Source organism: Anguilla anguilla, chromosome 1 (genome assembly GCF_013347855.1).
Source record: "Anguilla anguilla isolate fAngAng1 chromosome 1, fAngAng1.pri, whole genome shotgun sequence".
Taxonomy (NCBI): domain Eukaryota; kingdom Metazoa; phylum Chordata; class Actinopteri; order Anguilliformes; family Anguillidae; genus Anguilla; species Anguilla anguilla.
Window position 1 is genome coordinate 7,161,375 of NC_049201.1, and position 15,983 is coordinate 7,177,357.

Consider the following 15,983-nt stretch of genomic DNA (forward strand, 5'->3'; position numbering starts at 1 on the left):
GTTGAAGGTCAAGTCTAAACATCTTTGTTCCATATTGGAACATTTACTGCTACCAGCTGAACCATTAGTTGGATAGAACAACATCCATGCACAATAGTAGCGTTCTGTAATTTTGACAAAATACTGTAGGATGAAAACATGGGTAACTTGATTTGAATCAAATTATGTTTGGTTTTCAGGAAACAGTTTTAACCCTTCACTGTGTTCATTTGGTGAGACAAGATGCCCATATGAGCTAATATGCTAATATGAGAGCAATACTGTGGATGACAACTAAACCTCATAATATTACTACACTAAGAATAACAACTGCTGTGTATGAATATTTGCTTTAAAAAGCTCAAAGGCTGTCGCCACAATTTTGCAGTCAACCACACTTCCCATTTTACAAACTTTGAGAGGTCTGGGCAAAGGTTGTGTTAAACATTGCACAGCACCTGGGAGGGGGAGGGGGGGGTCACAGGCCTTGTCCAAATACATGTGATTATTTTCTTATCATCTAAAAGATGACAATTGCAGTTAACTGGGTAAACCAAAACTTACAAAGATGTAAGTCCCCCAGGATGTCCATGCCAACATCAGGGTTCAATCTTTAAAATGACAACATTAGCAGGGTTTTCACACTTAAAATAGTAAAAACTACATAGATGATTCACTCATACTCCAGAGATACAACAGACATATTAAAGGTTGATATCCCACAATACTTGCCTGATACAGCAATTCTTTACTGTGTTAGCAAACTCAATACCTCTGACATTTCACACATAAATCTCACAGATGCACACCGGAAAATAAACATTTCTCGTACAGTTCTTAAAGAACCCACAGCTTATATAAAGTTAAGGAGTCAAAATGACAAAACAAGACTTAAAGTGGCTTCAGGCTTGGCCGAGTTCATAGCCAGTTCAGAAACATGCGAAATATGACACATGCTGTCGAATTAAGATAACGTCTGTTACAGCGCTTATGGACTGACTAGATTCCCTAGAACAGCCTCGTCTTTTTAAGGAAAATCTAATGCACACGGTCTCCATATAAGCGACTGGAGCAAACAAAATCGTCTTCCCTTTTTTTATTGCATTCCTTTCCTGTTAAAAAAAAAAGCCAATCTGGCATGGATGCACGTTGAAGAGGAGTCACGGCCAGAGTTCCAGGATTAGAACCTGATTATCTCCTTACAAAGTAGAGATCGCCCAGCGGCTGTGCCAGTTAGACCAGTCCTCATTCTGGCTTCAAAATAAAATTCATTTTATCTTTTTACACAGAGTTCTAGACCACAGTGTCAACTCTGTAAGTCCTAGAATACGCATTACTCCATTTGCATGTTTGAGCAGAAAGAGTGAGGATCGCTCTTTCGTCATGGAAATAGAAAAAAAGCAATTTATATGCAGAGACCGTGACATCCATAAGATGAGCATCAAAGATTTGTTCCTCAGCTTTTTCCACCCATATACTAATGGTCTCTAAGACCAAAAATTCCAAATCTCCCCCTTTACAGAGTGCTTCCTCTGTGGTGAAACACATTTAGACTCACAGCAGGGAGATGGTTTTGCAGGTAGTTCACCAGTAGGTGGTATTAAACGCATGGTAAGGGCAAGTGCACCAGAGTAGGGTGTAGAAACTGAAGTGATGCTCTTGGATGACTTCCTGTTATGTTATGGTCTCCATGGTGATTTTCAGGTTTGAGCTGCTGCTGCTGCTGCTGCTGCGATGCTTTCTTGGGATTTCTTTCTCTTGTGTTCTGGTTCCCATGATGCTTTGGGGTTTTTTTTTTCCCCCCATGTTTCATCACAGTAGCGTGGGGCCCTTGGTGGTGCGTGTCATGGAAGGGAAGTGTCGGCTGTCTATGTCCCACAACTTCCTGTCCCCCATGGCCCTTAGCGGAGCGCAGGGGCCAGAGGGCTGGGGGCCACAGGGCGATAACGTGGAGGCCCAGTAGTTGATGTAGCTGGCCATCAGGAGGGTCAGTTCCAGAATCTTCAGGGAGAGAAGAGAGGAGAAGGGGGGGGGGGGGGGGGGGGGGGGGGGACGATTATTTTACCGTTAAGTTCATTGTGTTTCATTTGATTCAAGGGAATGAGTGGGCCTTCGCACTTCGCCGACGCCAATGAGAAAACCACGGAGAGCGGAAAGTCGTTAAAAAGCAGTTGACGCACACAGAGTAGGTCAAAGTCTTAAGAGTTACCTGATATTCCCATCTGTGTGAGGCGTAATCCAATTCACCACGAGACACACAAGAATAAAAAAGGAATAGCCTTTGGTTGAAGTCTGGAAAAATGAATTGGACCCAAGTCTATTCCTATTTTTATTGCTTTCCAAATCTGTTGCTTTCTGAGTACAGTGCTCTGCTTGCCAATCATACCATACCTTAACACTTCCCTTCACAGGGGTAATTGGACACATCACAAATTTGTGTGAAACATCTTGCTGGCAGAACCTGTCATTGAGTGTGTGTTACACTATGGGTCACCTAGCATTTGTTGTCTGTCTATAATCAATAACCTAATACTCTGTTACTCAAATCATGGCCCTCGAAGTCCAAGAACTGCTGGTTCTCCACCCTCCCTTTATGTGGGAGTCAAGTGTGAATACAGTCCGGCCAATCAGTAGCACTAATCGTTCAGTTAATTACCTGGGGAAAAAGAAAAACCAGGGCCCGGATTTGGATTTGAGGTCCAGATTTGAGTATCCATGTGTGCCCCTCTTCCAAAAAACGATTCTGAGGTGTTGAGTTTGCAGTGGCTAAAGACCCAGGTATGTAATGGCAGCTACCCCCTCCCACTGTACCTTGGGCTTGGCCATGGAAAAGACCAGCTTGTCCACGGTCCTCTTCCCCAAACCCTGGTCCCTCATTTGGCTCACCACCACCATGAAGTCGTCACGACAACCACCAAAGGTTATCACCGACTGGTAGGAGTACGTCACCAGCAGGTGCTTGGGCAGAGAAGGGAGAGTTTTCATTGATGATGTCATAATGAACAGGTGAAGTCTTGAACAACGATTTCTTTGAAAAAAAAACACCCCCTGCCTTTGAACACTGATTATTTTTCTTCAGTTTCTTTTTCTTTCATGACTTGAATCATGTTCTTTTGCTCTGTAACACATTTCCAGATGCGTCTTTCTCCCCTGGGAGCTTGTGAAAGTAAAGGAGCGAGAACACGTAAATGACATGAAGGCGAAAAGGCCTGGTGAAAACAGTTCCAGCTGACATTGTTTATTTCTCTGTTGAGCTGGTTGGATCTTTCTGGGGAGAACACGGCAAATCAGACTGCAGTTTTTTTTCTCGTGAAGTTTCCCGTTTGAAATATAAGTAAAAAAAATCATTCTAGACCAATATTTCTACAACTGGCCACCCACATCTGTGGGCTTGGCTTGGCCTAATTTGGAAGGCGGGCAAAAAAAAAGATCACAAACCAAATGTTTGAATGCTCAATGCTCCATTGAGAAATTTGAGAATGAAAAGAGTTGAAAATACAGAAACAAACCACATCTGACATTATTCTGAGAGCACACAATCTCTTTCACTCTCTCGCTTTCACGCTCTTGCTTTCTCACCATTGTGTTGAACTCCAGCACACTCAGTCCATCCTCATTGACTGCCAGCCACAGCTGGGGATGGTCCTCCATCGCACATGGTGGGACTGGCTGCTCACAGGACCACAGAAGAAGACAGACATAGACCAGGGACCACAGAAGAAGAGAGACATAGACCAGGGACCACAAAACAAGAGAGACGCAGACCAGGGACCACAGAAGAAGTGAGACATAGACCAAGGACCACAGAAGAAGAGAGACATAGACATAGGTGAGAACGCATGCTTTGCATATGAAAGAGCAGAGGCAGACTGATTGCCTTTCATCACTAACCTTGGCGCTGAAGAGCTTGGCTCCAAACAGGGGCCACTTTCGGGCGACGGTCAGGTAGATGCGCACGCACTCTGGCACGCTGCACCCCCGCAGGACCGTCCATTTGGTGGCCAGGCGCTCCATCAGGTCTCTGGTGGGGGGGGGGGGGGGGGGGTTGTGCACAGAGATTAGTGACACATACTCAGGTGTGCTGTGTGACTGTCAGGGAGGTTGTTTATCTGATGGGTGTCATGTGATAAAGCAAACAGAATATTTGAAATGATCTCTGCCTACGTGTGTGTGTGCGCGTGCTCATGTCTATGAAGGTGTGTATGTTTGTCTGAGAGAGAGAGAGAGAGAGAAAGAGAGAGGGAGGCTCCAGCAGTACCTGAGCTGCTCCAGGCTGCAGTCCTGTTTGTAGCGTTTGGGGTAAAAGCGCTCCAGGACCTGCAGCAGCATCTGCTGGACTTTTGGTGGGAAGGAGCTGCTGGGGCTGCAGGAGGCGGGGCGGTCCAGGTCGCCATATTCCACCTGTGGGCGTGGTCTATGGTCATTAACCTCCAAGAAAAACGCAGGCCGTGTCTGGAATTAGCCTCCTAATTCCCGTGTCCTCAAAGTATGTAGCATGCATGGAATACCCTCCATACCTCCATACTATTTTTAAATCATACTGGAAGTGTCACAATTTGTCCTACCCTTGTGTGGCTATGCGCACGTGTCGATGTTGTTGAAGGAGAACAGCAGTGAAGCCGTGCGTCATTTTAAAAGCTAAGCTGCAAATTGAATTCATGAGACCAAAATGGTCGTTCACTTCCTGAAAAGTATGTTCCTGAATATACTCAGAAAAACCCCGGAAATAAGTATTTCATCTTGGGATTATAAGCACACTATATTTAGAGAAAATTTTACATACTTAACAAGTTTCTCATCCAGTGTACTCCAGAACTATACTCAATAGTAGGCAAGTGTGCTGATTTGGGCAAGCCCACAGTGTCCCTCTGACCCTCCCACAGCCACGCCCATGTACCTGAGCCATGAGAGCAGCCACCTCCAGTGCCAGCTCCTTGTTGACGGGGAAGTGACCTTTCAGGACTTCGTCATTCACCTGGTAGGCCAGCAAGAGGCGCTCACGCTCAGTCTCACCCTTCGCCTGGGCTCGGAAGCACAGTCTGGACACGCCCCAATCACACAGGGAGTGATAAAAATCACATATCAACAAAGAAGCAGTCTAAACACTGTCCCACCCACACACACACATTCTGGCACGCATTGTTTGCCACAAATCACTGTCATGATTCGATTTCCGGTTTTCTGTCAGAATGCATGGCATCTTACATATCAGGATCTATGTTTTCTAGTAACCAAAATAAAAGCAGGATGCATTCTATGAATAATAAAGGCCACGTTGAACCAGCCTATTCCTGCCTCTCACCCAGTGCACGCTGGGATAGGCTCCAGCCCCCCCACCCCCGCGACCTTGACCAGGTTAAGCAGGTATAGATAATGGATGGATGGATGGACGTTCTAAATCAACACTGTCCCAACAAAAACCCGAACGTGAAAGCAAAATAGTACCTGCTCTTGTAGGTTAGGCGGACGATGCGGGTTCCCTCATATTTCCCAGGGTGCAATTCCTTCAGAGCCTGCTCCCACTTTGAGATGACATCGCAGATCTGGTCCATAAGAAAAAGAGGCTAATCAGCTGGGTACAGCTCCAGTGCATCACATGACTTAATCCTGATCCGCCCTAAACCACAAGCTCCACAGCATCCTGTTTCAAACCATAACTTCCTGTCTGACACCACAACATCCTGTCTCAAATCAAAATTTCCTGTTTCAAACCATAGCTTCCTTTCTCAAACCACAACTTCCTGTTTCAAACTACAACTTCCTGTCTCAAACCACAACATCCTGTCGCAAACCACAACTTCCTGTCTCGAAACCAAAACTCCAGCCCTGCGCTTCCTCACCTTGACAGCGGGCTGCAGACAGTGCTCCAGGTCCTTCCCGGACGGGTCGTCTGTGAAGAGGGCGAAGCCGGAGACCAGAGGCTTCCTCATCCCGGCCTTCTGGTTCAGAGTGTTCAGGAACTCCTCCACCGTGGTGGATCCATCAAAGCCCACCACCTGGTCACACAGGAAACTGAACTCTGACACAGAACCCAAACCACAGAGCCCTGATTGTGATCACAGAGGCCCCATTTACACCTGGTCGTTTTGTGCGACTTGTGTCCTAGATTGCATCCGGATAAGATTTAACCACATTGCATTTAAATATGGCAGTCAGGTGCGTCTCTGGCTAGCTGGGTTGAAATCCGATCATGAGTAATATGCAAAACCTGGACAACCCACTTTTTTCCGCCTCTCGGAGAGCAAAGATGGTAGCCGCTTCCAAATTAGCAAGTTTGTATGGCATTTTGCAGTCTCTTAAAGTTAAGGAAAGGTGCCATATTCAGGAGATAATGTACAACTGAAGACTGCTGATGAGATCATTTAATACAGCAGCGGCCCTGATTGCAGCCATAGCAAAACTAGTCTGTTACTTGTATAATATTTTGAATGCGTCTGAGATCACCTTGAAGTGGTTTAAATGATCAGATTTGAATCTGTTATGAATTTATCTTGAGTGCACTTACACTTGCATTTTTATAGGGATTTTTAATCCCTATCTGGATATAATCTGGATGTTCAAGATGCATGAAAAGGCCAGGTGTAAACAGAGCCAGAGTCTTCTAGACTAGAAGTGTCCAATTTTATACAAAAGCGGCTGATATGGGTGCAGGTTTTCATTTTAGCCCAATACTGTAACACCTGATTAAAATAATTAACCAATCGTGAGTCTTCAATAATCTGGCTAGAACAGAGAATCCATGTCATCACACAGGCAACAAAACCTTGAAGGCAGAACCTGCATTCCTGGTCACACAGTTTGTAAGACTAAACAATGAACTGCTGACGTAAAAGAACGTGAACCAAAACATTTAGTTGTTGCATAAACAGCACGTCAAAGTTACAGAGCAGGCTGCCCAACCCTGTTCCTGGAGATCTACAGGCCTATAGGTTTTCAATCCAACCCTAACAAAGCACACTTCATTCAACAGCTAATGATATGGTTGAGCTGCTAATTAGTAGTTATGTCAAACTGAGATTGAAATGAAAACCTACCGGATGACAGATCTCTAGGAACATCGTTGGGCAGCACTGTTCAAGAGCATACAGGGCAAGGTGAAGTTCAGGTCAAGGTGTGTGTTAGCCTACATAACATGAGAGAGCAGCACTGTACAGTGCCTAGTACAGGTTAAGGTGTGTGAGAGAGGAGCAGTGTACAGTGCCTGGTACAGGTTAAGGTGTGTGAGAGAGCAGCACTCTACAGTACCTGGTACAGGTTAAGGTGTGTGAGAGAGCAGCTCTATACAGGTTAAGGTGTGTGATAGAGCAGCACTGTAGTACCTGGTAGGTGTTGTTCATGAAGTGCACAGGGATGCTGAAGGGCAGGGAGTGGTGGTAGGGGTTCCTCAGCAGGATGGACAGGATCTCCATGCGGGACGGCTTGGCCTCCCTCTCGCCATTCTGCAGCGTCCGCTCCACCGACCTCTGGCAGTACACCGCGTACTTCCCCACCTCCGTCCTGAGCAGGACCACATGCGTCACACGATCCATCATCTCACCAATCAGTTCAGCTTACACAGAGTTCAGAGTTAAAAGCATCACTCATGGCTCAATATAGAGGAAAACTGAATTCAAGTTTTGATGATCACATATCTCAAACCAACTGATGATTACTCAAAGATATTCCAAAATTACATACTGTATTTAATTTGGGTAAATCCATTATATTTTGAATATAATCATCAATTCATTAATTGTTTCTATAATTGTAATAAAATGACACTTTGCAGAGACTGGAACTGTAGCTAGTTTAATGGCTTATCCGACAATACATCATAATTATGATATCTTAACTCAGCCACTCCTGTGCCTTATCTGAGTCTTTCAGGCACCGTTTGGACCATCTCTGTGGAATCTGCACTGGTCTTGCTAACATTCCTAACTGACACTTTAGCCTGGCGGGAGGGAGACAGGGCCAAGCCTCGAGAGAGAAAAGACACGCAAGACCAGCAGAGAGGGAAGAGTCAGATCCACCTATAACCACCGGATCCACCAATAACCACACACGCATACACACACACCTACAAAAACACACCTAAGGCATTTCCAAAGGCTCCTTGTGCTTAGACAACAATAACCAAAGCGCAATAAGAATTTACTGCTGAGTTTTTTATTTTATTTTAACAGCTAGTGTTTTTAAATGTCGTACTTCCGAATTTACTGCTGAGTTTTTTATTTTATTTTAACAGCTAGTGTTTTTAAATGTCGTACTTCCAAATGTCAAAATTTGAGTTTTTCTGTATGAAGGTAGATCACCCATTTTCTGTAAAATCAGACCCTATCTGGCTTTGTCACTGCAGCCCTGACCATCATAGTAAGTCAGCTCCCAGTGTCAGAATGACCTTTAATCTTGCGTGCGTCTGTGTTGTTGTGACAGCAGGCCTCCGTTATCCAGGTCAGGCATTCAAGGTTGTCTGGTCGGAGGCTGGGGCGAATATGACTTGAGATCAAGGTGAAAGTGCAGAACCGCTTTGTTTGGTAATGGCAGTGTAAAAGGGCTCCTCTGTGGAACGGACGTGTGGGAGAGAGGGAGACTGTGTGCAGGTGTAACAGATAAAAGGAGCAGGTAAATACCGTTTTTCTGTATGAAGGTAGATCACGCCATTTTCTGTAAAATCAGACCCTATCTGGCTTTGTCACTGCAGCCCTGACCATCATAGTAAGTCAGCTCCCAGTGTCAGAATGACCTTTAATCTTGCGTGCGTCTGTGTTGTTGTGACAGCAGGCCTCCGTTATCCAGGTCAGGCATTCAAGGTTGTCTGGTCGGAGGCTGGGGCGAATATGACTTGAGATCAAGGTGAAAGTGCAGAACCGCTTTGTTTGGTAATGGCAGTGTAAAAGGGCTCCTCTGTGGAACGGACGTGTGGGAGAGAGGGAGACTGTGTGCAGGTGTAACAGATAAAAGGAGCAGGTAAAATACCTGGGGTCAGCATGTCGCTGCAGGTACTCCCTCAGGTACCACAGGAAGTGGTGCTGGGGAAGGAAGAGGGCCACGCACACTGAGAGCAGTTGCCACCCCTGGGACACAGAGAAAATTGAAATCAGACACAAATTAAATACAAACACTAAATACTGACTGGGTGGACACATAGAAGCACTAGGGGTATCATTTGATGAGAGTTTCTTTCCCAATTCATTTGTAAGAATGGTTAGGTCAGCAATCCATATTTGTAAGGGCTTACCTTTGCAAGTGAGTGACTTGTGTCAGTATTCATCTGTGTGAGGGAATAACTGTGAGGTGTGTGAGTGTATACCTGTGTCAGTGACTCACCTTTGTGAGGGAGTAATTGTGAGGTGTGTGAGTGTATACCTGTGTCAGTACTCACCTGCGTGAGGGAGTAATTGTGAGGTGTGTGAGTGTATACCTGTGTCAGTACTCACCTGTGTGAGGGAGTAACTGTGAGGTGTGTCAGTGTTTACCTGTGTCAGTGACTCACCTGTGTGAGGGAGTAACTGTGAGGTGTGTCAGTGTTTACCTGTGTCAGTGACTCACCTGTGTGAGGGAGTAACAGTGAGGTGTGTGAGTGTATACCTGTGTCAGTACTCACCTGTGTGAGGGAGTAACTGTGAGGTGTCTGAGTGTATACCTGTGTCAGTACTCACCTGTGTCAGGGAGTAACTGTGAGGTGTCTGAGTGTATACCTGTGTCAGTACTCACCTGTGTGAGGGAGTAACTGTGAGGTGTGTGAGTGTATACCTGTGACAGTGACTCACCTGTGTCAGGGAGTAACTGTGAGGTGTGTGAGTGTATACCTGTGTCAGTGACTCACCTGTGTGAGGGAGTAACAGTGAGGTGTGTGAGTGTATACCTGTGTCAGTACTCACCTGTGTGAGGGAGTACCTGTGAGGTGTGTCAGTGTTAACCTGTGTCAGTGACTCACCTGTGTGAGGGAGTAATTGTGAGGTGTGTGAGTGTATACCTGTGTCAGTACTCACCTGTGTGAGGGAGTACCTGTGAGGTGTGTCAGTGTTAACCTGTGTCAGTGACTCACCTGTGTGAGGGAGTACCTGTGAGGTGTGTGAGTGTATACCTGTGTCAGTGACTCACCTGTGTGAGGGAGTAATTGTGAGGTGTGCGGCAGTTGGTCTGTTTGATCAGCTGGCAGTACATCTCGTTCTGCAGCTCTGGGTGCGTCAGGCACACTTGCAGGGCATTCTGGGCCAGGGACATGTGGTAGTCAATAGAAGGTGACTCCACAAGCACATTGATGAACAGTTGACATGACTGGAAGAGAAAAAGATTACATTTTACAAAAGATTACATTTACCTTGGCTAAACTCACCAAAACTAAAATGTAATCAAGAAACCAATGTAATTAAAACCAAGCGTTTGAATTTGGAATTTAGCTTTTTTTTCCTAAATTGGTTTCTAAGGGATTTTAACTGATAGGAGTGACATAAGATTTAGACTGCAGAAATGAGAGGGCAGATTACATAAAAACATCAGTTCAACTTTGACCCACTTACTGATCACAAATCAGAAATGATTAACCCAAAGTGGAAAGCAGCACGACCTTTTCAGACAAGAGTTTTGATTGGAGGGAAAGTAAATAAATAGAATAGACTTAATCCTGCCCATGGATTTAAAGTGACATCTTGTGGTTACAGTGCTCAGAAAGTTACATACAGTAATAGAGTCATACAGTAATATGACTGTATAAATAATGTGCACTGCCACTCTACATGATCGATTGGGGGTGATGGCCCAGAGATGTGCTGGTACCCTGCCAATGAGCTTATCTCCGAGTTATGCTGCTTAACGCATAAGATTTGTGGGACAGTCAGACGTGATTTGGGTGAATACACGGCTGCCAGGGGTTCGAAAGGGAAAAGGTTGAATCTAGTTGTCCTGCAACTCCCTGCCACAAGGTGGCAGCAAACATCCACTGTGGCTGCTGTGAACGGTCCATTTTATAGTTTCCATGTAATTACATTTCAAATGAAATCAATACAGAAAATGGAGCCCACGTCGCTAGGGGCAATAAGAGCTCAGGTGACAGACATGAAAGGCTTTTTTTTCTGCTACATACGCATTAAAGGAGGACCTGAAACCATTCCCACATTTCTCACGATAAGAAAAGAGAAAACAGCTGCAAGGAGCGGTAAGACTCTAGGTGCATGGAACGAGGGGAGGGGGGGAGGGGAGAGGGGGGGTGAAATGCAGGAGGGGAAGGATGGAGGTAGAGCACAGAGGAGGGGAAGGATGGAGGGAGAGCACAGGGGAGGGGAGTGTGTTTATATCAGAGGAACGCGGTCTTCCTTTTTCGGGGGAACACGGTCAAGGTCCATCGCCGTCCCAGACTCCCCCGCCCCCTCCGCCCGTGTCTGTACTCCGCTCCCTTCTTTCATCCTCTCTCTATCACTCTGTTTTCACCCCCCCCCCCCCCCCCCCCCCCCCCCCCCCATTCAAGGAAATAACAAACGAGGGGAACCGTGGGGCTTGCTTAGCGGACTGTTCCACTTTACCACACTAATGAGTTGGGGATGCCGGTAAAGTTCCCCACTGCCGAGGTCTGTCCCATGAAGCCCTTATCAGCTCACAGTGGAGTGCAGAGTGTGCAGGGAAGGAACCGACTGGGACAAACACACTAAACGGGGGCAGGGGAGTGTTCCCTGACTGCGGGGGCCCAGATGGTGGGAGTTTGGGGGGTTGGTGGCGGGGGTGTGGGGGGTGTGGGGGGTGTGGGGGTGCTCACCTTGAAGAGCTTCAGGGCCTCTGTCTGCAGTGCCTCGGAGGGCAGGGTGGTGAGGGGCGAACGCAGCCCTTCCTTGCTGAAACACAAGGGGGCGCTCTTCCACAGCACGGAGTCTATGTGCAGGCGCGCATTGGAAACGCACACGCAGGCACATGTGGGAAAGAGTACCATGTGAGAAAAGCAGAGGGAGAAGACACACACAAGCGCATAAACACACACACTCACACACACTCACGCACGCACACACACACACACTCAAAAACACACACAGACACACATTTGGGCAGTGTCTGAATGAATAGTGCACTGAGTATTTGAACAGTCAGCACTAAAGATGAATTCCCAGAAGCTGTCACTGGCTGGAGGGATGGCTCGCATTAGGCCTGTGGCAGGCTAGGGGGCGGAGCTTAACTGTAAGGGGTGATGCCTTATCGGTGTGCTCTGTAATAACTCACAGCAGTGAGAGGCGGTACTCTGGCTGTGCCACACACGTGTGTCTCACCTGGGTCTCCATCCACATCCAGCAGTTTACCGATGAGCTGCTCGTACTCCGTGCCCACCTTCAGGCTGGCACTGCTGCCCGCTGCTACTGTCAGATGGTACAGCCAGGCGTCCTGCATGTGTGTGTGTGCGTGCGTGTGCATGCGTGCGTGCGTGCGTGTGAGTGTGTGTGTTTGAGGGAGATGAAATGCACATGGGAGACTTGGTCACTTTTCAAGACTACGAGTTAGATTTCTATCATTTATATCCACCTAAAGACAGTTTTAGAACACCGTGAGCAAAGACATTTTTCATACTAGTCAAAAGATGAATATTAAAGATGCGATATCTACAAATAGAGTTCTCATAAATACTTGAAAATAAAGAAAGACATGTAAAGAATTGCCCTGCTTCTTTAACCACGCTTTAACAACGCGGCTGCACATGTTTTTACCAGATGGGTCTCCCTTAATGGCAATTTAATGGCACGCTGCGGCTTGCGTAGCGGGCTGTAGCTAATTCTGGGGAAAACGTTACCGTACCTTCTCCTGCTTGGTCCCAATGAGTAAATACGTGGGGCTCTGCTCTTTGGGGTGCACCAGCAGAGTGTAGTGCGAGGAGAGGAAGCCCCGCCCACCGGCCTCGTAGTCCTCGTCTGAGTCACATGACCGGTCCACTTCCTCCACCCCGGCCTCCCGCATGCGCAGCTGCCCCAGCGGAAACTGCCCACAGACGGGGTTAAAAAAAAACGTAAATGACGTTCTGACAGAAAGGAAGGTTGTGTTCTGTTCTGTGGTGCATGTACAGTTCGCTGACAGGAGCGAGCACGCACCTTGTCGTCCTGGTTACGGTAGTAGTAGAACGCCTTGCCAATGAGCGAGCACCACACCAGCTTCGAGTGCCCGTGTTTGACCTGAGAGAGAGAGGATCGGGAGGTTCGGTCAGACTGAGCGAGAGTATCTTCTAGAATGCTAACAGAACAGTTAACGGTCACTGCAGAGTATTAGCTGCCTTCTAGAACGTCAACAGCACAGATAACGGTCACTGCAGATTATTAACTGCCTTCTAGAATGTTAACAGCACAGATAATGGTCACTGCAGAGTATTAGCTGCCTTCTAGAATGCTAACAGAACAGTTAACGGTCACTGCAGAGTATTAGCTGCCTTCTAGAATGCTAACAGAACAGTTAACGGTCACTGCAGAGTATTAGCTGCCTTCTAGGATGCTAACAGAACAGATAATGGTCACTGCAGAGTATTAGCTGCCTTCTAGGATGCTAACAGAACAGATAATGGTCACTGCAGTGTATTAGCTGCCTTCTAGAATGCTAACAGAACAGATAACGGTCACTGCAGAGTATTAGCTGCCTTCTAGGATGCTAACAGAACCAGAACCATAACCATATCTGCCTACAAAGGAGAGAAAATCACTGTGCATAAATTATGACAATCATTAACCCTGGATACTGACATTAGGACGATTCTGATATGGATATGGAAGGACTGAATGCAGAGGCATTGACTCTATCTTTGTGCGCTTTTCAATCATAAATTGGTAATGCAGCCAGCCAATGTTTCAGCACACATTCTCAAGCACAATGTTCTGGCAAACGGACAGTAGGAACCGGTGAGTGCCATCTCTGTTCATTCAGCTGTCAGTCATCTGTCAGGGACGCGTTCCTCACACCACCTCTAACACTCAAAGTGCTTCCTTCCGTTGCCTTGTGTCCCACTGACAGATATGCTTCAGCATTGGGAGCCCACATAGACCTCCCTCACATTCCTCTGGCCCCAACCCCAGCCTTGCCCCAACCTGAAAAAAAATAGTTTCTGGAATCTTCCCTAACCTTTTCCCTCTCCTTTACTCTTTTCTCTCTCTCTCACTCACTCACTCACTCTCCCTCCCCTCCCTTCTCTCTTTCATCCAGAAGCGCCTCTTCTCCCCCCCTCCCCTCCCTTCTCCCCTTTTCATCCAGAAGCACACCTCTTTCTCACTCCCAGGCCATTGTCCTGCCTCAATAAAACACAACAGTGGTTTTTTACGGGATTCCGAAAAAGAATCCATTTTGAACTTTTGTAACGAATTTGCAGAAAGTAATTTCTGGCTGGGGAGCGAGGGCTCGGTTGTCCTTCACTCTGGCTCTAGCAGGATAAGAAAGGGAGGGAGGGAGGGAGGGAGGGAGGGAGGCCGGTTCCAGCTGGCTCAGACCCTCTCCTCTTTGGCTGACCTTAGTCAGCCAGCCTCGCACTGTGGGTTTGGCTCCGGTCTCCATGGCGATGGGGGTGCTGGCCTGGACCTTGAGCACGCCCTGCAGGACCCGGATCCACTCTTCCAGAATGTTGGGAGAGTCCGCTGTCAGGTAGAAGGTTTTCTTCTCCGTGATGAGCTGACGAAAAAGGAACACAGTGAACTTTGCAAGGTTCAGCTGGCAATAGCTTTACTTTATCCACAGTGACTGCACACTGTGGAGCAGCCCCACCTGCGTATCTCCAACACAACAGCCATGTATCAAACAGAACAGCCTTGTATTACTGGATACTTAACTATGGAAAATTAAATACATTATTTCAGTACAGCACTACATGTACAGCACAGTAGGAGATAAAATGTATTTTTTTTTTGTGTGATTTTACTTAAATGTTCTGCTCGCTAGAAAAAGAAACAGAGAAACAGCAACACAAATTCAACCCACATATTTTATTTATTGTATCATATTAAAAGGGTAAGTAAGTATACATAACCAAAAACATCATGTCATTTCATGTCATGTTACCAAGCATAACATGCTGTGACTTGGATGGCATAGTTCAGTTCAATACCTGTGATGCTGCAGGCATTGGAATATTAACCTGGCACAGGTATTAACCACTGTAAAAGAGTAACCCAGGTCCTTGATCGTGTTACACATCTAAATATCATTCTCATTACCATGGACAAGCCTAATGGACACCGTGATATCATTATAGGCTAAATCAATCTGTGTAGTTTTGTATCCCGGGTTCGCCAGGTGATCCGGTGATCTGGTGATCCGGCGGTGATTGATCCGGTGATCTGGTGAGCCGGCGGTGAGTGATCCACTCACCTGGAAGGTCTGCGCCCCTTCCCCGCGCACGATCCGGCACGACGAGTTGAGCTCTATCTGCCCCTGGGGCTTCCTGATGACATCACTCTGAAAACACACCCACAATCAGAGAGGCCCACTGAGTCCCATCAGCCGCCACGCTGGCCAAGGGCACCAGCAAATAATAAATAAATAAATAAATAAAGATTATAATCACCAACACAATCATAATCATAATCATAATCGCAATCAAACGCTTATTATGCTCATGACCGCGGTTGTTATGATTGCTGTTATATTACCACTAAACAACAATCGCCCATTAGCGCACTGGGATACGTCTCCAAAACCTGGCAAACTTTCAGGAAATGTTTTACAGTGAAGAAAACAGCTTTTTTTTTAAATAAGAGGAACCCCCTGCTGCCCTTAGAAAGTGGTGTTTTTTTTTATTTAAAAAAAACCCTCTCACGGGGGATTTGTAGTAGAGGATCTCTCCATTCCTCAGGATGAACCAGCGCCGTTTCCAGGCCTTCACCTGGCACCCCATCTTCAGCAGGTACCCCGACTTCTCCAGAGGCTCCTGACAACAACAAAAAAACCACAAGCAGCATTGGCTACCTGGTTGCCATGGATCCGTCTCTGTATTCCAGTACAATTAAAATAATTCAAGAAATACTGTGTCCAACCAGGTCTGTTTTAAAACCGCAGAGGCATTTAATCATAAGGGA

At 46.5% G+C, this 15,983-nt stretch overlaps 1 protein-coding gene across 1 annotated transcript in view; it reads right to left on the reverse strand.

Annotated features, from left to right (window-relative positions):
- plekhh1 (pleckstrin homology domain containing, family H (with MyTH4 domain) member 1) overlaps positions 1-15,983 on the reverse strand; it is a 45,401-nt gene continuing 29,418 nt past the window's right edge. The window contains exons 13-30 of the mRNA XM_035380914.1: positions 15,725-15,835; positions 15,277-15,363; positions 14,422-14,580; positions 13,026-13,106; positions 12,736-12,915; positions 12,216-12,327; positions 11,714-11,826; positions 10,066-10,242; positions 8,938-9,035; positions 7,299-7,476; positions 5,820-5,975; positions 5,425-5,522; positions 4,877-5,018; positions 4,238-4,380; positions 3,871-4,000; positions 3,559-3,648; positions 2,791-2,937; positions 1-1,980 (exon numbers count right to left, since the gene is read on the reverse strand). Of these exons, the coding sequence (XP_035236805.1) occupies positions 1,792-1,980; positions 2,791-2,937; positions 3,559-3,648; positions 3,871-4,000; positions 4,238-4,380; positions 4,877-5,018; positions 5,425-5,522; positions 5,820-5,975; positions 7,299-7,476; positions 8,938-9,035; positions 10,066-10,242; positions 11,714-11,826; positions 12,216-12,327; positions 12,736-12,915; positions 13,026-13,106; positions 14,422-14,580; positions 15,277-15,363; positions 15,725-15,835 (2,391 nt within the window). The 3' untranslated portion in view covers positions 1-1,791. The remainder of the gene's footprint in view (positions 1,981-2,790; positions 2,938-3,558; positions 3,649-3,870; positions 4,001-4,237; positions 4,381-4,876; positions 5,019-5,424; positions 5,523-5,819; positions 5,976-7,298; positions 7,477-8,937; positions 9,036-10,065; positions 10,243-11,713; positions 11,827-12,215; positions 12,328-12,735; positions 12,916-13,025; positions 13,107-14,421; positions 14,581-15,276; positions 15,364-15,724; positions 15,836-15,983) is intronic.